Here is a 26,071-nt window from a genome sequence, read left to right on the forward strand (position 1 = left end):
TGTGTGCGTGTGTGTGTGTGTGAGTGATGGATGCCTTGGAAGTCTAGAGATCTATAGAATAATGTTTTTAAAAGCTTTAAATAAAATACACAGGATTAGTAAGGAAACCAATTATAATAAAATATAGTCATTGATACATATATACATATACTTATATTTACATGTGTGTATATGTATATGTATGTGTATATATTTGAATGAATGTGTATATATTATACATATATTAATGTATATCTATATTTCAGTTTAACGGACTCCAAGAATCCCTGGACTAGATGGTTTCCTGGCATGTAGGAGGAGTTTAATAAATATTTGGTGACAAAGGTCCTTCTTTGTGTAATTGTCTGGGAGACTTAAGAGGTTCATACCTCACATTGTGTGTCTGTGCTTGGGAAGATCATTAGCTCCCAAAGAGCAGGGTCTAAATCTCTTTTCTCTGCATCTCTAGTTTAACCAAGCATGAGGCTCTGCACAGACTGGGAGGGGGACTCTCAAACAGTGATTACAGAATTGAGCTGCCAGAGAAATCATCTATTCAAAATGTTTATTAGTGTTGGAAGAAAAAAATGCAATGGGAAAATGTACAGATCTCAAGGCCTTAGTCCACAACAAAAATCCACATCACAACTTACCCAGCTTACTTAGTGTCAGGTCCCAGATCAAACTGGATTGTTTCTCTTAGGGGAATTGTCGAAGGGAGCATTATTTTCTGCAGAAAGTTACTTTGTTTGGTTGGATTTTGAATGTTCTTTCCCCCCCTCTTTTATTTTCTGCTGTCAAAGTACGACAGTGATGTGGGCTGGTGTTCTCTATTTACTTAGTTTTGGGTGTCAGCATTTCACTATACTCAGGCTTCTCATTCCAGAATAAGAGAGCTATTCATACCAAAGAGAGGTGTTCAGATCCTCTCCTTAAGATGCAAAACTTAAAGTAAACATCTCATCTTTATTTGGAGATCCAACAGCCTTCCCCAAGGAAGGTTCATAAGAAAGTATACACTTGATTATCCAGTCCTGAGCTTAGTACAAGTCCTCAGGACGTGTAAACGCTTTCCTGAGTTTAATTCAAAGTATTTGTTAAAAGAGTATGATAGGACCACATGGAGAGTCTTCTACTTTCCTTAAATTTCCAGTTGTCAAATTTCCCTGAGTAAAATATTAGCAGATAACATTCTGTATTCAGTGGAGAGGGGGAAAAAATAAGCAGTACGTCCTGCTCCCAGTAATGTTGTAGGTCAGCAAGGAATTCATTTTGTCTTCTGATAAGAGAAACAAACCAGTGGCATCACATACACACACAAACACAAACAACACAGGTCAAGGCGTGTGATTAAATTTCCAGAGTAAGCCATTTATAACCGAAATGAAGACAGGAAAATAATAAATACAAAGATTAAGTATTTACAATTGCAGCAATGACATGAGATGCCAGTAGATGAATGAATATAACAGTTTTACATTGAGGAAACAGAAAAAGTCATGCCGCAGACAAGACCAACTCCAGGAAACTGGGAGCCAGCTGATCGATGCAGTTATGGTTATCTCTCTGACAATCAAAATTATTCTGCTCAGGTGGCCTGAAAAATGATGGGGAACCCCAGAGAGGCTTTCTCCTCCCCAATTAAGGCAGTGGTATAAGGAGCTCAGTAATCAGTCCTTGGTTTTCCTGGCAGCAGAATGTGGTTTTATTAGGCAAAAGCTGGTCTTGGTGAATCCCCACTGAAGCCCTGGTGGAGCTGTGGATCATGCAAGGGGTGAGATGACATGAAGTAAAGTAGGGGTAGAGGGTGTTGGGACTATTAAGACTAGCCTTTGGCAGTGGACACTTAGATGCAGAAGGAACCTGAGCTGCAGCTTCCCCCTTTTCTGCCCTATCCTTAAGATTCTTCTAAGGGAGACCCAATATGCTGATGTGCACATCTCAGATAGAAAAATTTTGGACCCTCTTCTAGGGGAAGGAAGACCCTACCCCAGGAGCCCCCTTAGCTTCTGTAGTACCTTGGGGTAGTATGCGCTGGAAGCAAGAAACAATTAACTTTTAATCTGATAGTCTAGAGGGCAAAGAACTAGGGAGAGAGGACTCTGAGTCAAGAAATCCATTAATAGTGACAGTGGGCTTAAGCCTACAAGTTCCTTCCGTTCTCTATTTCCTTCCTTTCTTTCATATTGACTTGCTTCTTCACTGCAAACCTTTGACTCCTCTTCCTTGGAAATTTAATATCAGGTTCTCCTCAAAGTGGACTGTCTTACCCCCCCCAAAAAGTCACTCTCCCATCCAGGCTAGCCAAAGACACACCTTTTCTTTTCCCTCTTTTTGAATTCTGGAAGTACAGACCCCTGTTTTAGACACAGCTCCAGGGAACAAATAGTGTAGGCTGTTCCTTAGCAATCTGATAACGGAGAGAAACACAGTTCTTAGGGAGGTTCTGCCACATGCAATGTACATGTATGTGCATGTGCACACGTGTATGTGTGTGTGTGTGTGTGTGTGTGTGTGTGTGTGTGTGTGTGTATGCTTCCTCCCTCATTATAAAGTCTTTTCCTAAGGGGCTAGAAGTCCACATTAGTTATTCATTCATTTACAGGGCTTCTGCCTGAATTCTACCAATGGCTTAATGATCACTTTTGAAAAATAAACACAAAGAAGAGTATGTGTTTCCATCATATACATGGGGTCATAGCGCAGTGCTTTGGATTGTAGTAGGTGCTTAACAAATGTTGGTTGGATTGGGGAGCGGGAGTGGGGAGGAAGGAAGAAAAACTAATAGAGAAGATTACTAGTAGACTGAGCCCGAGATTTGGAGTCAGAATACATAGGTTAGAATCCCAGCTCTGTAACTGACTTCTTGTATGACCTTAAGCAATTTACTTAACCTCCCTGCTTCTTAATTTCCTGATCTGTAAAATGAGATGGTTGGATCCTTTTAAAGGTCCCTCCTAGTTCTACAACCTATGCTTTTCTAATGACCTAGTTGTCTTGTCTAAACACCATTTATTTAGATGACAGAAATAGATGATTTCTAAGGTCTTTTCCAGCTGACTTCTATGATCCCATAGTTTTAATGACCCAGTAGCCTTGTTTAAAAGCCATTTATTTAGACAACAGACAAGTAGATGTCATTGGATAAATAAAAAGCCAAATTGTGAAGTAAAGCAGTGGTTAAGATACACATGGGGGCCACTTAATCAGGCAGTTTCACCCATACAGGGAACAATGGCTCAGAACAAAACCCAGAGTTCTCTGCATCAAAGACCTGGGCAAGAAACCGAATTTCAGCTTGGTACCAAGCATCACAATTGACTCTCCTCTTCCTCTCAGCCTTTCTTCTTCCCTGAATCCCCAATGATGATTTGACTTTCACAGCTGTATCTGAATCCAAATCCCCCCCAGGAACCCAACCGCTCTTTGGGGAGACAACACCAGAAGCTACAGAGCTGAGCCTAGTGTTGGTGAGAGGGCTGGGCCCGGGTGGAAATGCCCAACCTTGACCCCCCCTTCCCCAGTTCACATTCCCCCTCCCCACCCCCACAACAGAGCAAACCATCAGACTGACACCCACTTGGCCCTATTGCTCACAAGAAGACAAAAGGTAAAATGAGGACAACGCTAGGAGCACTCACGTGAATATGTGTAAGTGCTGAATTCACCAGGTACAACCAAGAGCTGACTGCTCTTGGAGTCTCCATCTCAGCTGCCCTTTCCACTTATTTATACACCTTTGATGAAGTCCATGATTCCCTTAATACCCTGCATGTGACATCCCCCCTCTTTAATGGTAAATGTTTTGGAATGTCCATAGATAAGAAAATGGACGGTATGGAGGAAAGATTTCATGATTGGGTGTATATCTTTTCACCTCCGGATATCTGAATACTCAGCCCGTTCATCCTCCCACTCATTACTTCCCTGGGATCCCTGGGCTCCATGGCCCCCAGCTTTGCCACGGATGTGGGCATTTGGGTGAGTCTTGCTACCTTTTTCCCCTTTGGCACCTCTGGAAGCATCCCTCCCACTTGATTCTGGGAGGTGGTAGCCTAGATCCCCTGGATGAGCCCGGATAGCCTTGGATCCCTCAGCTTGCAGCTGTCTCTCAGGAGTGACCGCTGGCTCCCCCTGAGCTGCTGAGGTGCAGAAGCTCAAGATGGAACAAAGGCTTCCCCAGTTCTGTTCACACTGAGCCTGCACACTTCGGGTGATTGCCTCCTTCACCTCTTCCCCACAGGTCAGCAGCATGTTCACCAGGTCTACATAAGGTCTGGAATTGCAGGTACAAAGAAGTGGTCGGATGCCCAGGGTTGGGGTTAAGGGTGGGAAGAGAGAGAGAGAAAAGAGACACTAAGAATGAAACAAGGCAATGGGCAGTGCTTAGCAAGCATGAGCATAAAGGCATGGTCCCCTCCCCCTCCACCCACTCCAAACATTATATGGGTTACAAAAGAACAATTTCAGAACCAGAAAGGATTTAAAATATCTATGTCTCAGCTTTTGCTTGAACTCTTTTAAGGAGTTTCAGATAGAACTGTTTTAGGAGAGTGACCCTATATTCAAGCCAATTTGACAAGAATGTATCATCATAAGCAAAACCAAGTATTCAGTGAATACCTACTATCTATCCTTGGACAAGTAACTTAACCTCCCTGGGTCTCAGTTTCTTCATTTGTAAAATGAAAAAGGCTTCATGGCCTGCTCTAAATCTGTGACTCAAGGTGCAAAGGCATTATGCTAAATGCTGGAGATGGGAAGAGGTATGAGACATGGGCCCTGAGCACGAGGCTAATGATTAATTGGAAAGGAGAAAAGGGGTGTGTGCGAGCATGTATACACATAATACACAATACACACATATTATCTTATTTATAGATACACATATGTATACACACAAACATACATATGTGTGTTATAGGCACATATGTGTATACACGTATATGTATGATCAATACAATAAATGATATTTGTATAATATTTCAAAGTTGCTTTATATTAATTAAGACTCAAATTTTGTGAGGTAGATTTTACAGGTATAACCTTTTTCACTTTATAGATTGGGAGAATAAGTCTCAGAAAGGATGAACGACTTGCCCATGGTCACAAAGCTAATGTTATCGATAGACTTGAACACTGGTCTTCTTGACCCCAATACTATCCTTCTCTTCATGAATTCCCACAGCCTCTCAGTAACAGTACAAGACTGAACACAATAAGCACTAAATGTAGGCATTTAGGTGGCACATTGGATAGATTGAAGGACTTGGAAGACAGGAAAATCTGAGTTCAAATCCTGTCTCAAATACTTCCTGGCTATGTGACCCTGGCCAACACACCTTTCTCAGCCTCAGTTTCCTCATCTGTAAAATAGAGATGATATTAAAAGCACCTACCTCACAGGGTTCTTGTGAGGATCAAATGAACTTATATACATTTATATACGTAGTGTATGTAAACCTTAAAACATTGTAAGTGCTTTAAAAAATTAAGTAAATGAGTAGCAGAGACAAAAAGTTGCTTCACTTGCGAAAGGAGATCATATTACCTGCTCATGTGTTGGCTGGAAGAGCTAATGAAATTATAATCACTTTCATACAGTGATTTATAGCTTACAAAGTGTTTTCCTTGTAAAGCAGGTGTTATGAATGTTTTAATGCTGGCAGGAGTTAGAGACAATCTCGTCTGAACCCCGGCTTTGGAGACCCACGTCCAGAAAAGGGAGCTGGTTTGCCCCCACCTGAATGGAGGATAACATCATAACACACACAGACACGTATACATGTACATATGGTTTACTTAGCTCCTGAACCCATAGAGGTTTATGTTCTGACTTGGGAACTTCCACCAAAGTAACCTGGGTAAATCAATTTGGTCTGGGGCCTTCCCAAGATGAAGGGAAGGAGAAATGGTTATTCCATTGGGGCTGTAGAAGGAACACACTATTTGATGTTGAGACACCGGGGTCTGTATCCCAGTGCTGACATCACTGTGGGTAAATCAAAGCTTCTCTGACCCTGCATTTATAAAATGGGGAAGGTAATACCTGCTCTCCTTACCTCACAGGACTGTGGGGAGCAAAGTGAGCCTCCTCAACAATTAAAAGGGCTTAAGAAAAGGCACTAGGTGTTCGCTTTAATTCCCGGAGACAGGAGATGTGCAGAATGCCTGCGCTGAGCCGCCCTGAATGAGGGCTAAGAGTCCTCCAGCAGAAACATTCAGTTCTATGGCAACTCCACCTGCCTTGGGTTGTGTTGTTAGGAAAACAGTGCCAGAAGAAGGAATGGCAAAGTTGTGTGAACCACCCAGAGCCAGGCACAGTGCCTCCTTCCCACATCCCCAGGCCAATCTGGGACTGGGAAGTCTCTAGCTCAACTCTGAGTGTTTTCTTTTTGAGGTTTGCTTAGCCCACAGGGGCTACAATAACCTAGAAGGCTATTGCTATCTGGAATGTGGCTAACCGAAGTTCCTAAGCCATCTGCTTCAGCAGTTTTGCCTAACAGGGCCCCTAGTGCATAAATACTGTCACTCCAAGGCATTATCTGGGTCATAAAGTTCACTTAGGAATGTGTGATCACTTAAGAGAAGGAATAAAACTCCCCATGGTGCCTTGTAGTAGAAAGAGCACTGGGTGTGAATTCTGGTTATTTATTACTAAGTGGGGGAAGACCAGAAAAAGTTTTATTCTTGTTGGCTTGGTTATTTTACTGCCTCTGTGATCTTGAGCAAGTCAGCTTCCCTTCACTGAGCCCGAGTTGCCTCTATAATAAAAAAGGGAAGGGATTTATGTAGCATCTACTGTATATCAGGCACTGTGCTAAACATTTTTAAAAACAAATATCACCTCATTTGATCCTCAGAACAACCCTGAAAGTAGGTACTTAATCCCATTTTACAGTAGAGAAAACTGAGAAAGAGAGGTTGACTGACGCCTAGGGTCATAAAACTAGTAAACTATGCCAGGCAGATTTTTGACTCTGAGCCAAAAAAGTGCTCTATCCATTGAACCACTTATCTCCCTCAAGAAAGTGGGACTACATAGTCTCTAAGGTTTGTCTAGCTCTGAATCCCAAGAAGAAGCAATGAGGACCTGCTTTGCTGTTTTGGATCATAGTTAATATTTATGTTAAACAATGGGTAGACTTGAATTTTTGTTTATCACATATGCCACATTTTGAAATCTGCAAAGGAATTAACTAGCATTTAAATTCAGCAGTCCTTAAGCATTCCCAAGCTGCAGTTGGATAAATTCTCCCAGAGGGAAAAACCAAAGCCCTAAGGAATGAAGTACTTTTTGCAAACCTCCATAGCAAATATTGAGACTCTAGACTTCCTAGGGAGATTTTGCTGCTGGTGCTGAGAACCAGGGACTAACTCATGGTGGTATACAAAACAGCACTGGATTTGTGATCAGAAGTCCTGGATTTGAATCCCTTGCCCATTATCTTTATTAGCTGTGTGACCTTGGATAATTCAATTTCTCCCTCCAGGCCTCAGTTTACTTTTCTATAAAATGAGAAGATTCCTTTGAGCTCTAAATCCTGTGACTCATCTGATGTAGTGCAGTATTTAACAGAAAGAGCATCAACCAGCATTTAATGAGCCCCTAATTGTAAATGAAACCATTTTGGGAAGCAGAGAAATGAAATACAGTTCAAAGCCCATCTGGGGTTGCTTAACTCATCTAATCTCCATATTGATCTCTTAAAAGGCAGAACAACATGGTGGAAAGAATGTTGGCTTGGAGTTAGGAAACCTGAGTTTGGATACTTACAAAGCTGAAGCTGCATAGCCTTGGATAAATCATTTTACTTATCTAAGTCTCAGCTTCCCAACGATTAAAACTGGGGACAATAATGGTAATAATGATAACAATAATATTACACCTAGTAATAATATACTACCTACCTTTCATGGTGGTTGTGAGGGAAAGAGCTTCGTAAACTTAGGAGTGACTCTTGTAACTCTATTTTCTCTGCTTTACTATCTGTTTCTCCAAAGAGAGGGGTGGGGTAAGCTGTCGACTATCCAGGTTGCTTGGCTGGTCTCTATTCTCCTGCAGCAGGGGGCCATTCTACTTAGTTCTTGGCAGCCCAAGGAGGTGGCTCTAGGAGCTTGGGCTAGTCAGAGCTATTCACTCCGCTTAGAACTCTTGCTGCCTGACAAGAGAGCTGCGTACTGTCAGGGTGTGCAGAACACAGTTAATCTAAGTTGCGTCTTGGGTTGGCACAGTGCCTTCTCATGCTGCAGCCTCAGCCTGTGTCTAATGACAAAGCCCAGCTCCCTTAACTGGGTGTCAGTGAGGCTAGAGGATTTAAAAAAAATACTTGGAAGGAGACGTGCCTGGCAGCTCCAAACCACTGATTGTTGCCAACGAAATAGCAACAGTACCTCAGCTGGAGAGCCAGGGTGGCTGGGGCTTGGAGGAGTGTCTGATGACACTTGGGCTTGGGTGTGTATAGGGTGGTGGTGGTGGTGTTAGAGGAGACAAAAGAGCAAAGATCCTCACATTTCTAGAGCACTTTCTTTCCTCGAAACAATCTGGTAAAGTGGGTAGCTCAGGGATTATGATCCTTATTTGATAAATGAGGAAACTGAGGCATAAAGAAGTGAAATGATTTTCACAGGGTCACAGTTAGTAGGTATCACAGCCTTAACTTGAACTCAAGTCTGTACAGCTCCTTGATTCAAGTTCTGTTCCAGACTGAATTTTTTTTTTTAATTTTTTCATTCAACAATCAAGAAAAGGTTTACTTAAAAGAATGCTCTGCTGATGAAGGAAGACTGAGGTAAGGAAGTGGGGTAGCAGATATTCTGAGAGTGACTGTTTCCTTGATCTCCACATGGAGGATAGAAATCTTTTTGTACCAGTTACTCTGTAGCTAGGAGATCCAAGCCACCCTAATCTTAAAACAGGCTCTTGTCTTTGGACAGATAAGATGGTCATGGTTGGGCCTGCAGTGAGGGGAGCTGGGTTCGAATCCCTGCTTCTGACGCTTACAAAGTTTTGCCGTGCTGGGCCATGGCACTTAATTTCCCTGAGCCTCAGTTTCCTCAGCTACCAAATGGGGAAGATAAAACCATATTAATTATCACAGGTTTGTGAGGAAATGGTTTTATCAACTTTAAAGCAGTAAAAGAAATGAATTATTGTTATGAGGAGATCCTGAGGGCCAGGTTTTCCCCCTGGGGTTGTTTTACTTCTCATTAGAACCTCTTAGAATCCCTGAACACTAAGAGATCTGGGCCCAGAAATAACCCCAATGACATGGGGGTGAGGGCTGTAGTAGGGTCCCTGAGGAGACTCCTAATTCTCCAAAATGGGTCAAGCCCTGACCTACATTCCAGGTCCCACCAGAAAACCCACACTTCTAGGGAGGGCTCCACCATTCTTCTTTAAAAAAATAGATAGCAGTTCCAACCAGAAAATTTAGCAACACCTATTCAAAAATTCCTAATTGAAAAAAGATCACTCCAGAAAGCCCAGGTTTCTCCAAGCTGTGAAGGAATATTAGAGACATCTAAGTTAACCTTCCCCTTTTCAGTTTATGGAGCCAGCATTTTTGTCTCCTAAAGGATGTGGGCTGGTCATGCACGTGAATGAACTTGGTGAGTGTTTTTTGGCCATGAAGCTTGTTTGCCTCTTGTCTTACTTAAGGGTTTTGAGGGACAAGCTTTCATTCCCAGAGGTGCCTAGAAAGTTTCACAACTCCCCCTTCACCTATCACAGGCATGTGTGAGAGATTAAAGAAAGGCCACGTTCAGGAACTCTGAAATGGCTTACTTATTTGCTATGGGGACCCTGTCCTTCCTAGCTATAAGTGAGCTAATATCACGGGCCAGGGAAAAGGCCTTGGAGCAAGATTTGAGTTTGGTTTCTGGTAAGTCAACTCATACTTCTGAGTGCCTCAGTTTCTCTAACTGAAAAGTGGGAAACACAGCCTTTACCATCTAGGGATAGTGGGAGGCTGAATAATCACAAAGCACTTTGGAATCCACTCTGAAGATGGAAAAATTACCACCCTTCAGGGCAAGGGTATTGAAATGTTCAACAATTTTTTTAAACTGAGTTTATGGGTTTTCCTGGTACTACTAGCCATGTCCCAAGGTGTGCAGTCTCCTCTTCAGGACAAACTGGCAGGGTCCTTACACCCCCTTTTATATAGGGTAGATTCTGGAGTCCCATATGACATTAGTGGAAACAAGTCCTGCTATAAATCTAGGCATCTCAAATTACCAAATGATACTGAGAATGGCTTTAAACTGCAAATGGAAAATTTCAGGGCCCTCAAATCACTAGTAATCATTGGAGAAGCTTCTGGAGCATAGTAGAAAGAATGCTGGATTTGGAATCCAGATATCTTTTATAACTACATGTAACTAACTGCTTGTCATATATTGGCCTTGGACAATTCATAGTCTCAGTTTACTCATGTGTAAAACAGGAACAAAAAAGTCTGCACAGAGCTGTTGTGAGGATCAAAGAGATCCAGGATATGAATAAAATGGCTTTGTAAATTTAAAGCATCTACTAATACAGTTTTTTTATTTCCAAAAACATACTAGGGGTTAAATATATACTGAACTGAATTAGATTTTGACATAAAGGTCTGCTGTTATTGACCCACTTGGCCTCCATCCTCTTGAACCTATTGATCACTTTTTACTTTTTAGCATAATTATACACCTATGTCTTATTGTACTTCAGAATTAAAAAAACAACAACATTACCCCCTCCCTTTAGTTTCTGATGAATTAAAAAATAAGTAACTCTCTGGCTCTCTGGGAGAGTCTGGGTAAATGGGGATAAAGGAGGAATGACCTCTTGGGCATGGGACTTTGGGAATGAGTTCTGTAGTGTGGCCTATGACAAGTCACAACTCTTTTTAGGGTGTCAATTACATAATAGGGCTCACACCCCTTATGCCAAAAGGTGTGTTACTGTTGGGTAAGACACTATATAGTGGTCTTTGACCTTCTCAGAGTCTACTAAGGTCTTGTAGAAGTTGGAATAGTTTATCTAAACGTTGCCTGAATGTCTATTGGGCATTTGACCTTGGACGAGTCATTTCTCCTCTGGACATCAGTTGCCTCCTTTGTAAGATTGGGGCTTGACCTAAATTATCTCTACAGTTTCTTTAGCCTCTGAAGCCCCTGATGTTATAATGGGGCTGGGTTAAAGTTGCATGATTGATTTACCCTAGCAGGGACCTATAGGATTTCATAAGATTAACTAAAGAACTACTGTCTTTGAAGTGTGTGTGTATGTTCCTCCTTCGTTGCCGAAGAAGACTATGCCATCAGAGAAATAACGACATGACTTGCACTTGACTTTGTTTTGAGTGAGGGAGGGCTGTGCAGATGGGGAATGATATTTCCAAGGCATCCTTAAGGACTGGCTTAATATGTTTTAGTAAACGTTTCCCATATCTAATGCTTCTGGGTTTTAAAAAGGTGACAGACACTTCTTACCACCAATACAAATGCTAATGGGAGGGAAGGTCTGGAAAGGCCAGTAGGACTTTTGAGCAGAAAATTGTAATCCTTTCTATTTTTCAGGAAAGGTAATCATTCAAAAAGAGGTCACCCCTGTTTCCTTCAACATTTTCCACAACCAGACCAAAGCAGGGAAATTCCTTCTGCTGCTGACTTGTGACTAAGTAGGAAGAACTCACTCGTGCACTAGCAGATCTTTGAAATGAATCATCTCCACCATCACTTGGATGTTCTCTTTGGCAGCAGAGCAGAGGTTGTGTTTCAGGTAGCAGTCCCGTTGTAACTGGAATACCATCTCCTTGATGGCTGGACACTTCCGGCTGATGCAGCTAAATTTGTGCCTTAGGCCATGGGCTTTACACTTCAGGGCATCTTTGATGAAGGACTTACCCTGAGCAAAAAAAGATGGGAGGAAAAGAGGAAAAAAAAGTTCATGTTGGAAGATATAGGTTCTTTTTCTCAATCTGTCACTCATGGATCAAGAGCTGGAAATGACCCTTAGAAGCCACTGACTCCAACTCTCTCATTTTACAGATGAGGTAACTGAGGCACAGAGGTATTAAGTGACTTGCCAAGCAGTCTTTCCATGGTCCTCCACTGCTTCCTGCTGTATAACCTTGATCAAGCCTCTTCCTCTTTCTGGGTCTAAGTTTTCTTCTCTGTAAATGAATCGGTTGAACTAGAGAATGTCTAAGTCCCTCACAGCTCTAACAGCCTATGATTCAATATATTCATGTTTTGTGTTTGTTCTTCCTGGACAATATGGGACTTTCTGACAGCTGTAATCATTTCACTTTAGAATAACTCGACAAGTAAAATATTGTAGTGGGAAAAGGAACCGAGTTGGAATCTGGAACCTTGGAGATCTGGGCTCAAGCTCTGGCTCTGATGATTACTAGTTGTGTGACCCTGAGCAAACAACTAAAACCTCTCTGAGCTTTGGGTATTAGTCATCTGTAAAATGGCTAATAATTAACATTTTAATAGCATTAATAACAATAAAATAACCTAGGGGAAGCGAGGTGGCACAGTGGATACAGCATCCGACTGGTAGTGAGGAGAATGGGAGTTCAAATCTGATCTCAGACACTTACTAGCTGTGTTACCTTGGGCAAGTCACTTAAACCCTATTGCTCCAAAAAACCAAACCAAAACAATGGCTACCAACCTCCAGAGTTGTTGAGATAAAAACACATTATAAACCTCAAAGCGCTGTTAAAAAAAAGTGAGCTGTTGTCACTCATTAGTCAGGAGGCATGGCCAGCTAGACCTTGAGAAATAGTAAGGCTCTCTCTGCCTTGTTTAAAGTCTCTCTCTCTCTTTTTTTCTTTCTACCACCTATTATAGAAGCTGTCTTTGATGGAAGCCCCACAAGCTGACTGCGGGCAGCAGTAGCTTTCCTCAGAATTATCACTGGCTGGGTTTATACCTGCTATCTCCTTATCCCAATCCTCCCTCAGGGTTAACAGTGCTCTGGATTTTCCCCCCTCACTGGAAGGTTCCTTTTGCATGTGCTCAGACTATACACGGATTCCTCAGTCAGCTGCAATGAATCGCTTTACTCTTTTTCCCTTCTGATTTCATTTGCAATCTCAGGGAGACGTATTATAACATTGGCTTTTCTCATTCCTGCTAGAAAACCAGCTGTAGTGGAAAGAGCACTGGCTCCAACATCAGAGGACCCAGGTCTGACTTCTGGCCCCTTTTCCTTATTGCTTCTATGACCAAGGACAAGCTATTTCCCCTTTCTGAGTCTTAGATTCTTCCTCTGTAAAATGAGGGGGTTGAATTGGATAACCTCTGAGGTCTCTTCCGGTTCTAAATCCTATGATCCCTCATGCCTAGGATCCCGATTCCCTAAATCCCCATGAACTTTCCTCCCACACCTTCCGGAGGAAAATTCCTTTTCATTGGAAAATGATCGCTACTCCTTTAAGCAACTAGGATCGTTGTCTCTGTGACACTTGCCTGGCAGCATCTGGAGATTTGAACTACCCAGCCGACAAAGACACTCCCCCTCCTCCTCACTCTCCCTGCCTTGGAGTGGCCAAACCAGCCAGCTAGGCACACATCTGGCCTACAGTTCTCTTTCCTGGCAGCCCTATTGATCTCTTCTTATCCTAGAAAGGAGACAGCTGTTAGGGGCTTTAGAGGGGAGCTTGGAGCACTTAGTTCCTTTATTAACCTCCAATGGCAGATCAGGTTTATGCATCAAAGTATGCCCAAGTCCTCACACTTTCCATTACAATAGCAAAAAGCTGTTGCAGATGACTTTACCTCATGGTTTTTAGACAGACACAAGGAGACACACTGGAGTAGGTTAGGGCTGGAATTCAGTGGCTATTCAGCACATTTCTTTGGCTCTCCTTTGGAAGCAATTGTACTATTTGGATATATTTTCTTTGCAACAGAAAAAAAAAGTTATGTAGCTCTCTTTTCTTTCTCCTTAGCTCTTTGCTCCTCTCTTTCCTCTCCCCACCTGACCACCCCCTTGGAGGAAAAAAGATCAATCATTGTACGGGGTGATGGGCACATTTAAAACCTTTTGGAAACTGAAATCTCTAACGCTGAGAACTGTGTATGTGTATATATGAGTTCTGAAAATAAGACTCATCTTAGGACCATAGCAATTTAAAAATATTTCAGGCAATTCCTTTTTCTTTTGCCTCCTTACCCCATTATTTCAATGTTTTGGGGATCTATGAAGTATAAAAATTGAGCATATATACTGCTACTCCATCCACTGATGCAGAAAGCTATTTGAGTGGAAAGAGTACTCCATTTGGAATCAAAAAACTTGGGTTTTTTGATTCACATACTGGCTATGTGATCATGGATATTGGGCAAGATGCTTGCTTCACCTCTCTAGGTTTGTTTCCTCATCTGTAAAAGAAGACAGTGCAACTAAATGAGCTCAAAGATCCCTTCTGGATCCAATTCCATATGATCCTCTATGCCATGATCTTTGGGGAATTTTTTTCTTTAATTATCTGCCGGTTAAGCTACTGGTGAAGGACCTTTTCAATTTTGCTAAGTTGCTCCTGTAAGGACAGACATATATCCATCGCCAGGTCTGCATGCAAAGTCCTCCTAGCCTGGTAGGGGCTGCCAGAGTGTTGGCTTCACTGGCAATGCCTTTTAGAACCTGGGGTCAACTTCATATGCACTGAGGCATCAAACCAAGATCTTGGTAGAGAACTACTCTACTAGATTTCCTAATTCCAGGGAATGCCAATGGATCTTTGTCCACAGGGAAAAAGGATGGGGAAGCAGAGCTTCAGGGCACATATGTTCTACTGTTGTTCTTCTACCGTCTCTCCCTGCTACCTCTGGCATTTCTCAATCACTACCTCAGCCTCTAACCTGCCAGACTCCTTATGCCTACTTCTGAGGAAGGGGAGGTGATGCCATAGTTACTTCCCAATGCCAAAATCAAGGCGAAAACATTTGAGATGAGAGACAACACTGATTTCTGTGCATTGCCTACAGAATGACACTGGCTGATGGCTGGGGATTTTCTAAAACCACACTATAAACTTCAAGGTCAAGCCAAAAGTAGCTGGCCCATCCAAATGTTCTCATCTCTCCCCAGTGAAATGGGAGAGTAGGTTTACAAGACTTAATAACTGGATGCTTCAATGATGTATAAAATGGGCGGGGGAGAAAATGAAGGCAAGGAGCCTAATGTCATACGCTTTCTGAAAATATATTTTTATTGTCAGTGTTAGAGCCAAAGATTTTTTTGCTGTTTGGCTGCCATGCCCGATGTAGTGGAGCTGTTTTAATTCTGCTTAACATGAAATGTGTTCCACCTAGTTTAGGTCTAGTTAAAGTGGAGAGCTGAGGGGTCATGGAGATTCTTTGGTGGAGAGCAAAGGAAGGCAAAAACCATTCAGATTATCTCATTGGGGGCAGTGAAGTATGGCAGAAAGAATTCTGTTTGCAGTTAGAAGATCTGGCTTCCAATTCTGGCTCTGGTAATTCTTTCTTTCTCCTGCCTCAGTCTGCTCATCTGGAGCATGAGATAGGGAAGAAAGAGATGATGTTCCAGGTTCTTTCCCCAGTCTAAAATCCTATGATGCTAATAAGAGGGGGCCTTGTTTCTGTGCCTTCTCAGCTTCACTTAACCTTACACATCAGCCTAGAGTAGTTTCTAAAATACTATGTTGGACTAACCCAGACCTAAACTGTGTGTTCGCATTACTGTGGGAGCCGGAGTGAGGGGTGTCAAGTTGGGGTGCCGTCTCAGTACTTGGGCTGCCTTCTTGGGTGTGCACTCTTTGTACTGACCTTGGTCTACATTGTTCAGATTCCCCGATGATTGCTCAACTCTCTTTATTTCAGTTTGCTTACGCAGACTCAGCGTAAGAGCTCAGAAGGGTTTAACATAGAGTCAATTCTGTGACCCCCATAATAGATCAATTGAGCACTAGGGGAGGGGACATTAATATTAACTTCTCCTTTTGAACTTATGAAATCTGCCAGATTGGATTTTTTTAAAAGGCTGAGAAGATGTTTTTAAAAAAATGTTTTTCCTCTGAGCATTTCACAAAGCCTATTCACATCACACGTACAATGACATATCAGATTTTTTCTTTACCTGGGCATCAAATTTTCCAGCGTTGTGCAGGAAGGTCATGCAAATATCATGCAACCCTCGAATCTCACAAGAGTTGTTTTCAAAGCACTCAAATACCCCACATCCCACGTCGCCAGCATTTACCAAGCAGTGCTGGATTTCCGCTAAAACAAAAGATTTCAAGACAAATCCACACAGCTAGTTAGACTGGGGGACCAAGGATACATGAATAGAAACAAAATTTTCTAATGGCCATTTCAGGGCATGCTGAGCACAGGGCATTGGGATGTAGTAAAAAACAAAACCCAGTTATTTGCACAATTCAGACCAAACCTACATTACAAAAATAGTATCCAAAAAGGACAGTGTCCTGCCATTCCATTTCATCCTACCATTTTCACTGAACCCTTAGAGGTAATATTTTGCTTTAGAGCAGATGTTATTTTAAACCCTGCTTATTAAGCCTACCAGGCAAGTAATTTTTTTTTTAAATAGCCTCCTTACCTCCCTTTTACATTTGCAATACTTCACCATTTTGGTGGTATCAGTTAAATAAAACATTTGTCTCTATTTAGATCTGTAGGAGCTGCTGCCTATTAAATCCCATCCATTTCCTGCCTGGCAGAAAAGGATCTCTGCCAAATGGAGTTTCAATTCAGCTTTATGATTCAACACCTAAAAATTAAAACAAAATTCCTATTAAGGCAGTGCCTCGAAAACCATCTGCATTAAAAATACCAAGCTGGTGGAGCTGTGGTTTGCAAGGAGCTTAGGGAGAGAGTCAACTTGGGGGCAGCCTTCAGGGCTAAGTGAATGATGCCCAGAAGCTGAATGATCTACTCAGTTAGAGACTCCTTTAATTAGAACTCGAGAATGCGACAAGATTTCATTTAAATTTCCACAAACCCCAGCAGTATGATCCGGCTCTCTCTTTCCCTCTCTCCCCCTCCTTCTCCCCATAGGGCAACAATTTCTTTTCTTCTGAAAAGAGTAAGAAAGGAGAGACAGGCTTAAACGCTCCGTATAAAGTAGGTAGTGGAAAGGGCAATGAATTTGGAGTCAGGGGAGCTGGGTTTGAATGCGAAGCTTGCTAAGCACTATCTGTATGACCTTGGGCAAGTAATTTACTCTCTCTCCATGCCACAGTTTCCTCAGCCAGTACAATGTGAGCATTAGATTATCTCTAATGCCCCTTTCAGCTCTAGGTTCTATGGGACACTCCACCCTTGTTCCCTCTTAATCTCATTTAAACGGTGATAAAATGAAATCAAGAAAGGACCACAGGGGAACTGTGACATTAGCTTGGACAGCACTTGGGTATATAGGAATGAAAACTGGAAGTGACCTTAGAAGGTCAGCTCTAGAAGAGACCTTAAAGGTACCCGTCTATCCCTTCATTTTACAGTCCCAGAGAGGTTAAGGAGCTAGTCCAAGGTCACACAGACAGTAGGAAAGAACCCAGTCCCTCCCTCTGGCTCCAGTCAGTGCTTTCCCTACCACACTTGGTTGCCTCTCGTGCTATATTAGGAACTATATTGTGCTATTCTCTGGGAAAGCTTTACAAGCAGCCCTAGAGGGACTAGTGGTTGGGATGGTGACTGACTCTTTGTGAAGGTTTGGATGAGATCTTAGATGTGGAGATGTGGGGCTGAAAACTCCGCTGAAGCCTGTGTTGGCATACGGATAGAAAAGACCTCTCCTCTCCTTCCCCTACAAACTCCCCTCCCCCACTGCAGTCGCGGGGTGCAGAGAATGTTTGACGCTGCTGGGTTTCACGTGTGGCCAGCCCTAAGGGGCACTCGTGCGTTGCAGCTCGCACGGGGTTTGAACTAGTGTCCCTGCAGCATTTACACGGTTAAAGGAAAAAACAAAGGCGTCCGGGGGTGGGAAGAGCGAAGAAGCTGCAGGAAGCTTTCCTTTCGCTCTGGGAAAAGGTCCAGCCCCGTGCGTTGCACGCTTGGGCTCTTCCAGGCAGCTCGCCCACGAGGGTTTGAGGCGCAGCGGCAGCAGCAGCCCAGTTCCCGGCCAGTTGCATCATTTTTTTTTCCGCTCGCCGCTCTGCGCCAGAGAAGGCAACCGCCGGTTTTGGATCCGATCCCGCCTCCCCCACCCCATCCCCAACTCTTTGAGCTCGGTTTGAACCAAAAGCCGGTAAGAACCCGAGGTCCCCGGCTCAGGAGAGAGAGAACTAAGTTAGCTGCTCGCTCACACAGTATCTTTCCAGACGGAAGCCAAGGCACTGGGTTGAGTTTAAGCGAAGTGGGGGCACCAGCCAACTTCACAGAGCGCAGCTTGTGCCTGATGCCCGCAGTCTAGGATTGGGAGCCACGCTCCTCCACACGGATCAGCTGCCCAGGGTCATAGGACTGCGAAGTAGAAAGAATGGCAGAGATCCATCCCTAACCCCCGCCTCCCCCTTTTTTTCCAAACAAACAAGGAAACTGAGGCCAAGAGGGGAAGTGATGCTGCAGCACTATGTTCGCTTCCTTAAAGCTTTCAAATACGAGAACAGCAGCAAGCAGCCCTACCCCAACCCAGGCAGCTCATTGCCACGGCAACACGTGAGGATTCTGGGCTACTGGAGCTTAAGCATTCTTTGCAGCTGAAAAGTCGGGAGCCGGCGGGCAGCGTGCGGGGCGATACGGGGGTGGCTCGGGAGAGTTTGCGTGCCCGATAGCTGCCCGCTAACTCATGTTTTCTCTGGGGCACAGAAAGAGAGAGTGAGAGTGAAAGACTCGTGCACCCATTGCATTATAGGGGTGGGTGGTGTTGGGGGTGGTGGTCACAGACTGCAAAACCCAGCTTCTTTACAGTCACCGTAGTCCCAATGAACCTACCTGTATTTTGCAGGGAGAGCCGCCCTTTCTGCGGAGAGGCTCTGTCCTGCGTCCCTTCGGGTGGGTTAGTGGCTTCAGTCCCCAGCACGGGATCGAAGCTGGCCAACACAAACGCCAGGGTCACTAATTGGCTGAGCCGCTCCACACACATGGTTGCAGTTACAAACCTCCCGCTCTGAGAACCTTTACTCTTTGTGTTCTCGTCCTCTTCCTTCGAGTATTCTCCTCCTCTTTCCACTCTTCCTCCTTCTCCTTTTTTCTCCTCCTCCTCCTTTCTGACTCCACAGAGCGCTCGGGAAGGGAGCTCGGTAACCTCTCTTCGGGGAGCATGTGACCCGTGCCGTTGCCAGCGCTGTGGAAGTGCCCAGGAATGGAAAGGATGGTGCTTCAAATATCCCTGGAAGCTCTGGTGTCACTTGAATGAAGGAGTCGAGCAGGTGTTACCCCCGAGCCCCGACCAATCCCAGCCCCATCCCCGTTTGACTATATGGTCAGGGGGCGGAGCTTGTTCCTAACTACTACAAGCTAAGGGAAGCTAATATTAGGAAGAACTTGCAGACCCGGGTGCTGCAAGCGTCCACATCTATACGCATATCCTTACCCATCTATATATGTTCATATACATTGCTAATAGAAAAAAAAAAGACGACAGCTGTTTCGAGATTACCTGAGGCTCGGGCGTTAGGGCCCAGAAGCAGGAGCAGAAGCCGGGAGACAGCTCCAGTCCTTTCTGGGATTCAATACTTCAGATTCTAGGAGAGGAAAGGCAGCCCCGGCATAGCTCAGTGCTGGATTTGTGGTAGAAGGACCTGCGTTAGAATGCTGCCTTTGCCCTTTATCACCTCCATGACCTTGGGCAAGCTCCTTCACCTATCTGGGCCTCAGTTTCCTTATCTGTGAAAGGAAGTCATTAGACTAGATGGTCTATTTTTTAAAGGACCTTTTCACCTCTATAGTCTTTTTTGGAGGAGGAAGATACTGTTTTTCATCTTTGGGAAAGTTTCCCCCGCTCCTAGTCATCAGTTCATAAAACCTCCAGCATAACCTAGGGCAAATTTCAGCCAGGTTCCTGGTGAAACAGCGCAGTCCCAGAGCACACTAATTCTGGTCACTGTCATAGTTTGATTTGGGGGTGGGGGTGGCAGTGGTGGGGGTGGTATGAGGAGAATGTTCCAGGGCAGAGGACCTAGAAATAATATTCTGTTTAAGCACCACCACCCCCTCCCCCGCTGGTTTTACTAATTGCATAGCTTTGGGCGGGAAACCGTCCCCGACCGGACCTGGACGGTGCCAGACCCCAGTGGTACCACGTGAGTTCTCTTCTTTGCACCCAGGCCGCAGTCTGGGCTGGGACGGGAACCAGGTGGAAAGCTGTTACCCCGCCCCGCCCCCCCACTTTCTTTTTGCATGCTCCTTGTGTGGAAATGAGGGCAGCAGAAGCAGTCAAGAGGAACTTGGTAGCCCAGGCCTTCCTCGAGGGGGGACCCAGAGTCCAATGGCCACTTGAATTTTCTGCAAATCTGCGCCTCATAGAACGCCCAGTATGGCCAGAGCCTCTGCTGTCGCTTTTACCGGACCCCATTCTTGGGGCAGCCTTTTCCAATCTTGAGGTGGGGAAAAGGCATTGGTCTGCAATCCTGGCGAACGTCTCCTCCCCATCCCCCTCTCAGCCCGCCACCCCTCCCCAACAGAGACCCCCAAGCGATTTCCGCTGTATTGTGCTCGGGCTGTGGGATCGTGATGAAAAGTTAGTAGCTGGGAATGTGTCTCTCTGGGTGTGTGTATGTGTGTGTATATGTATGTGTGTACGTGTGTGCGCACACGTATTCGCTGCTCAGGGGGTGTGGGACAAAACCCGCCTGGCCGAGTTTGATGGAGACTTAGTCTCAGGAGCCAGGGGGTTTTGGGTTGGGCCCAAGACCGAAGCCCCGAAACTGACTCTGTCTGGGGAATAGCTTCCCAATTAACCTCGGCTTTCCGTAGGCGCGAGAGTTCCCTCCCCTCCCCCCAGTCCCCTAGCGCCAGTCCTGCTCCCGGCTGCCCCGAGCCGGCTGGAGAATGGGCCACAGCAGGTGAGGCCGGGGTCCCCAGCCCCCACCCCCTGGCCCACTCCTGGCCTCCCCCTCCTCCCCTCCCTCCCTTCCCCTCTGCGGTAATCCACTTCAGAGGTTTCATCACCCACCGCCAGCCAACTCAGCCCCCTCCCTCCGCAGCGCGGCGCACAGGCGGCCCGGCTGCTGCTGCTGCCATGTGACGGGGCTTGGTGGGGAAAGGGCTTGGTAGAAAGGGAAAGCTAGAGGGGTGGTGGGGAGCGAGAGAAAGCTCCTGCAGGTCCAGTCGGGTCCTTCTTCTCCCGGTGGCAGCCGCTCCCTTCGCCTTCCCCTCCCCCAACTGCGCTCCACAGCTGAGTCCGTGCCACCGTAGGGGGAAGGAGAAATGGGAGCGACTCCGGCAGCTCCGGCGGCTGGAAGCCTCTCGGCCGGCCGCAGCTGTCAGAGAAGCTGAGCTGTGTCTGCCCGGGAACTAGGGGCAGGCGGCGGAAAGGGAGGGGTGGGAAGAAAGGAGGGGGCAGCCGCTGGAATGTGCTGCTTACCCCGACGGCCCTGGCCGGCCGACTGACCAGCACATACATGTCTGGGCTGCTGGAAGCTGCTGGCCTGTTCTTCGGAACCGTGGCCACTTGTGACTTTTCCCATCCAAAGCGAAGTGACCGGCGAAAAGGCGGCCACTCCAGCTCCTTATCGCTTAAGTATAGTGCACTTTGAATTAATATTGGCAGAGAAACTTACCCTCCTTCATGGCTCACTGAATACCTTTCGCAGATCGTTTTTGCCTTAAAAACTAACAAAAAATCTTGCCACCTCTCACCAAGACTCCTTCGAGTGGCTCCGTTTGCTAGGGCTGGGTTGGCTTTCTCATTCCACACCCACTCCCAGAGATCGCTGGTTTCTCCATCCGGCTTTTGCTGAGTTTAACCTTCTGCAAAGAAAAGACAGTTTCCGCCTTGCAGGTGTGAAAATGAATAATTAGAGGCTATAAAAGCCGCAAACAACTGGCTCCTTGTAGGCTAGCTGAGCTCTGGTAAAAAGTAGAGGAGGAAAAAGCAAATCCAATTCTCCCTCCCGCAGTATCCCAGTGGGGTTTATCTTAAGTAGTAAAGATAATGCTTCTCCTCCTTGATGAGCTTTCTGTAGTACTTATTTTGCTTATTGTATTTGTGTTTTGTTCTGATGTGTAGGTGATTTACTGAATGAATGAATTTACCCAGAATCATTCTGCCATGAAGAAGAGTTGACCCTAGTTTCTGGGAAGTTATGGCCAGTGAAGGCAAGCTTTGACAGGTCCTACTAAGCTGGAAAGGATTCGAGTTATGGTTCTGGGCAAGGACTGTGTATCAGTTGTCTAAGGACCAGCCTAATTAAATTTAGAGAGACAGATTACCGAGTGATAAGTTTTTTCATTCTCAGCAACTAAGAAACCACGTTGGTGGTGAGAGTATTTATACCAAAGAAATCTTTGATGTTTTCTTGCCAAGAATCTCACAGGTACAGAGCTTTGTTTATTCACAGGTTGGCCTCTTATTTCTAGTAACATATTTTGTTTTTACATACATCACTTTCATTTAAAAATGAAATCTTCATTCTCCCCATCCCTTGTAACAAAAATAAAAAAGAGAAAAAAAAAGTTCAGCAAAACCAATCATTACATCAACCAAGTTTGACCATCTTTGTAATGTTCTACACTATATAATAGTCCTCCACTTTTTTAAAAATTAAATTTCATATATTTTCAATGAATAGGCAATTGTTTTTTACCCACAGAACTCCCCTTCCTTCGTGGAGGAAAAAAAAAACACACCCTTGTGAAAACAAACGTACATAATCCAGCAAAACTTATCCCAACATTGCATGTCTCATTGTACATTTAATTTATCACCTCTCTATCAGAAAGTGGTCCTTTGGAATCCTGGTTGGTCATTGGATTTTAAAGTCATTCAAAGTTGTTTATTCTTACAATGTTTTATCAGTTGTTCCCCTGGTTCTGTTCACTTTACTCTGCATCACTTCATACATGTTTTCCCAGGCTTCTCTTGAAACCTTCACTTCCATCATTTCTTAGGGAAAAATAGTATTCATATACATATATTGTTTAAATATTTCCCCAATTGATGGACACCCTTAGTTTCCAGTTTTTTATCACCACAAAAAGGGCTACAATTAATGTTTTTGTAATATGCTCATTGATTTTTCTTTAATCTCTTTGGGGCATAGGCCTAGTATTGCTATCACTGGATCTAAGGATTTAGGAACTTTTGGTATAAAGCTCCATATTGCTTTCCAGAATGGTTGACAAAAGTGCCCCACTTTTGAAAGTAAGACAGGAAAGTGGTTTTTCTCCTTTCTTCTTTTAGGTCAAGCTTGATCATCAAATTCCCTTTGTTTCTCTGGTTCTTCTTGTTTCACTTTGTATCAGTTCATATATCTTCCCATATTTATCTATATTTTCATATCTCACATTCGTTGTGTGTTGTTTTTTTTTTTTTTACAACAGCTTCCAACTTCGAATTCATTTTGACAAAGGTCCTGTGCTACCTACTATGGATACATAGAAGTACAAGGACACAGTTCCTGCCTCCAATTTCCCTGGAGGGGATAGTGGTGGGTGCAACCTGTGCAACCCTTGATACAAGGGCAGTGGAACAAAGGAGAGATCCAAAGTGCTTTAGGAAAATTCTGGGACAAGGTTCCCTTCCAACTTGGGGAACCAGGAAAGGCATCATTAGGGATTCAGCAATTGATCTAAACTCTGGAGAACAAAAAGGATTTCACTGGAGGTAAGAAGAGTGTTTCAGGCATGAGAAATTCTTGAAAATCCAGAGAGAACTGGCAGGATCAGAGAACTAATTACTATTCAGGTTTGACTGGAACTAGAGAGTTTGAAGAGAGGGGAAAAGAAACTAAGGATGCAAAGGTAGATTGGATTCAGATTGTGAAGGACCTTAAAAATCAGACTGAGAGAATAAAGTCACTGAAAGCTGTTGAGCTGGGGAAGAACTTGGTCAGTTTTGTTTTTTAGTAATATTGTTTTGTCTTTGTGAAGCTAAATAGGATGAGTTAGCAAGAGGAGAAAATGGAGTCAACGAGAACATGTTAAAGAGATTATTGTTACGTCTCAGAAGTGATAAGGGCCTTTGTTAGGACAATGGCAGTGAGGAGAGGGAAGGAATAAATGCCAGGCATATTTTGGAAGAAGAATAGACAGAATTTAACAACTCTTTGTCCATTTATGTCTTTTCTCATAGCTGGAATGTAATCCCTTCTCATCTCTGCCTATGGAAATCTCTCTTTTCCTTCAAGGCTCAGTTTATGTATCAACTTCTCCATGAAGCCTCCCTGATCTTGTCCTGGTTAAAAGTATCCTCTTGCTGCCCAAGTTTTCCTGGAACAGTAATCTTTTGTGGGGTGGGACTATCTCATTTTTATATTTCTAAAATGCAGCATTGAGCACATTGCCCGTCACAAAGTAGGCATTTAATAAATGCTTTCTTATTGGCTGATTGTCTGGCTCTTTCCTTTGCCTTATTATTTCCAACCTTACATATATTTTATTTGTGTTCATATTATATCTCTTACCCCAAGAGAATGTAAATTTCTTGGATACAGGGACGATGTAATTTTTTTCCTTCTTATCCCCAGTGCCTTGTTTAATATCTTTCACTTACTTTCATGGATTTCTGAGCTCATTGTTGTGGGAGAGAGTACAGATCACTTCCTGTACATACTTTTGTATGTCTGTTAGACTATATGCTGTAAATCCTGCTGCGAAGGTCTCTCCAGAATGTTAGGGGCCTTCTTCTAGGTCCCTTGATATTGTTTAGGTACCAGTAGAATACAAGTTGTGTTCACTCCTTGTTCTTGATATATACTAGCTAACTTCCTCTTCTTGTCCATAACCACTCTGATGATACCTTTTATGCTGATACTGCACAGTTCCTCATTAGTAATATGTCCTGCCTTACTCATACAGACCATATACCTCTCCAGTGTCCTTTGGGTGACCTGCAACTTTAATTCTTTAGAGACTATGGTGTTCCATGACTCATAGACATACAGTTCACTAGATCTAGACTGAATGCTTTTTAAAAACATGGGCCTTGTTGCAGGGAGAAGGTGGAGTTATTAAAAGTACAATACAATTTGCCCAATTCTGTCCTGTCCACCCTTTTCTCTACTTTTATTAAATTCTGTGCCCAATTGATTATTCATGTGCTGTGTCGATTGAATGTGCACATATACATACATAAACACCAGTGTACCAGCTCTATGATTAGTTCATCAAGCTATGTGTCATAGTCTAGACCAGAACTCACAAACATATGTAGGTCAAATTCTGTCCATGGTCTGTTTTTTTGGGACCAGGGCTAAGAATGTTTTTTATATCTTAAAGGTTTACTTTATTTAAAATACAAAAAATCCAGGGACTTCAGTGCAAAGATGGGCAAAAAGGAAAAACTGAAAAAATAAGAGGTTGAAAAATATAGTTCAGGAATAAAAACAAATAGGACTCTAAAGGCTTGTAGGCTGTACAAACAGGTGTTGGTCCAGGGTTGGCCCTTTTTCCATAGTTTGCCGACCTCTGATCTAGACAAGAAAGCACAGTGGAATCCCGTGTTCTTCATACCTTTCTGTCAGTTATGTGACTATAATGACGTGTGGAATATTGTTTTTGGAAGCCTGTCTAGAACCTTGTATGTTCATCAAGGCTGCCATTGTAACTACCTAAAGTATTCTCATTAGAATTTTGTATGAATGGAAATATAGGCATATGGGCTGCTAGATAATATTTTCTCAGTTTCTTTTTTTTTCAATAGTAATAACATCTGTGATTTTTTCTAAGTGTTTGGTATCTTATCCACTTCCATATGTATCTTTAATCAATTCCTCAACTACTTCAAAATTGTGTTACCTATAGTTTATATTTCATGTGTCTATAATTGGTCTGGTCCAACTGGTTTTCTCATCTTTGTTTTCTTTAATGTCATGTCTACTTAACATTATGATGTTAGAGTCCAAATATGGTTGTGCTTTTCTATTATTGATGGTGAAAAGTTCGTTATATAATCTTTATGTATATTTTCTGTTTTTTATTGTCTCAGCTTCACTTTTATTTTTTTCTC

The 26,071-nt window shown here is 43.6% G+C and overlaps 1 protein-coding gene and 1 long non-coding RNA gene across 3 annotated transcripts; one reads left to right on the forward strand and one right to left on the reverse strand.

Annotated features, from left to right (window-relative positions):
- Nucleotides 1–530: 530 nt before the first annotated feature.
- On the reverse strand, nucleotides 531–21,817 carry STC2 (stanniocalcin 2). 2 transcript variants are annotated; one of them, XM_072630991.1, is made up of 6 exons: nucleotides 21,684–21,817; nucleotides 19,562–19,788; nucleotides 18,895–19,246; nucleotides 16,079–16,221; nucleotides 11,658–11,869; nucleotides 531–4,255 (listed from the first exon to the last, which is right to left on the reverse strand). In XM_072630991.1, exons 3-6 carry the CDS (start codon nucleotides 19,043–19,045, stop codon nucleotides 3,853–3,855), a joined length of 909 nt encoding a protein of 302 aa, XP_072487092.1. In that variant the 5' UTR covers nucleotides 19,046–19,246; nucleotides 19,562–19,788; nucleotides 21,684–21,817; the 3' UTR covers nucleotides 531–3,852. The 2 variants fall into 2 exon arrangements, with proteins under 2 accessions (XP_072487092.1, XP_072487091.1); XM_072630990.1 differs by having other exon boundaries at nucleotides 18,895–19,309.
- LOC140518660 (uncharacterized) lies at nucleotides 20,296–24,452 on the forward strand. Its single transcript, XR_011971978.1, has 3 exons — nucleotides 20,296–20,966; nucleotides 23,446–23,728; nucleotides 24,197–24,452. It is a non-coding gene; the product is annotated as an uncharacterized lncRNA (long non-coding RNA).
- The last annotated feature ends 1,619 nt before the right edge of the window (nucleotides 24,453–26,071 follow it).

This window comes from Notamacropus eugenii, chromosome 1 (assembly GCF_028372415.1).
Source record: "Notamacropus eugenii isolate mMacEug1 chromosome 1, mMacEug1.pri_v2, whole genome shotgun sequence".
Lineage (NCBI taxonomy): Eukaryota > Metazoa > Chordata > Mammalia > Diprotodontia > Macropodidae > Notamacropus > Notamacropus eugenii.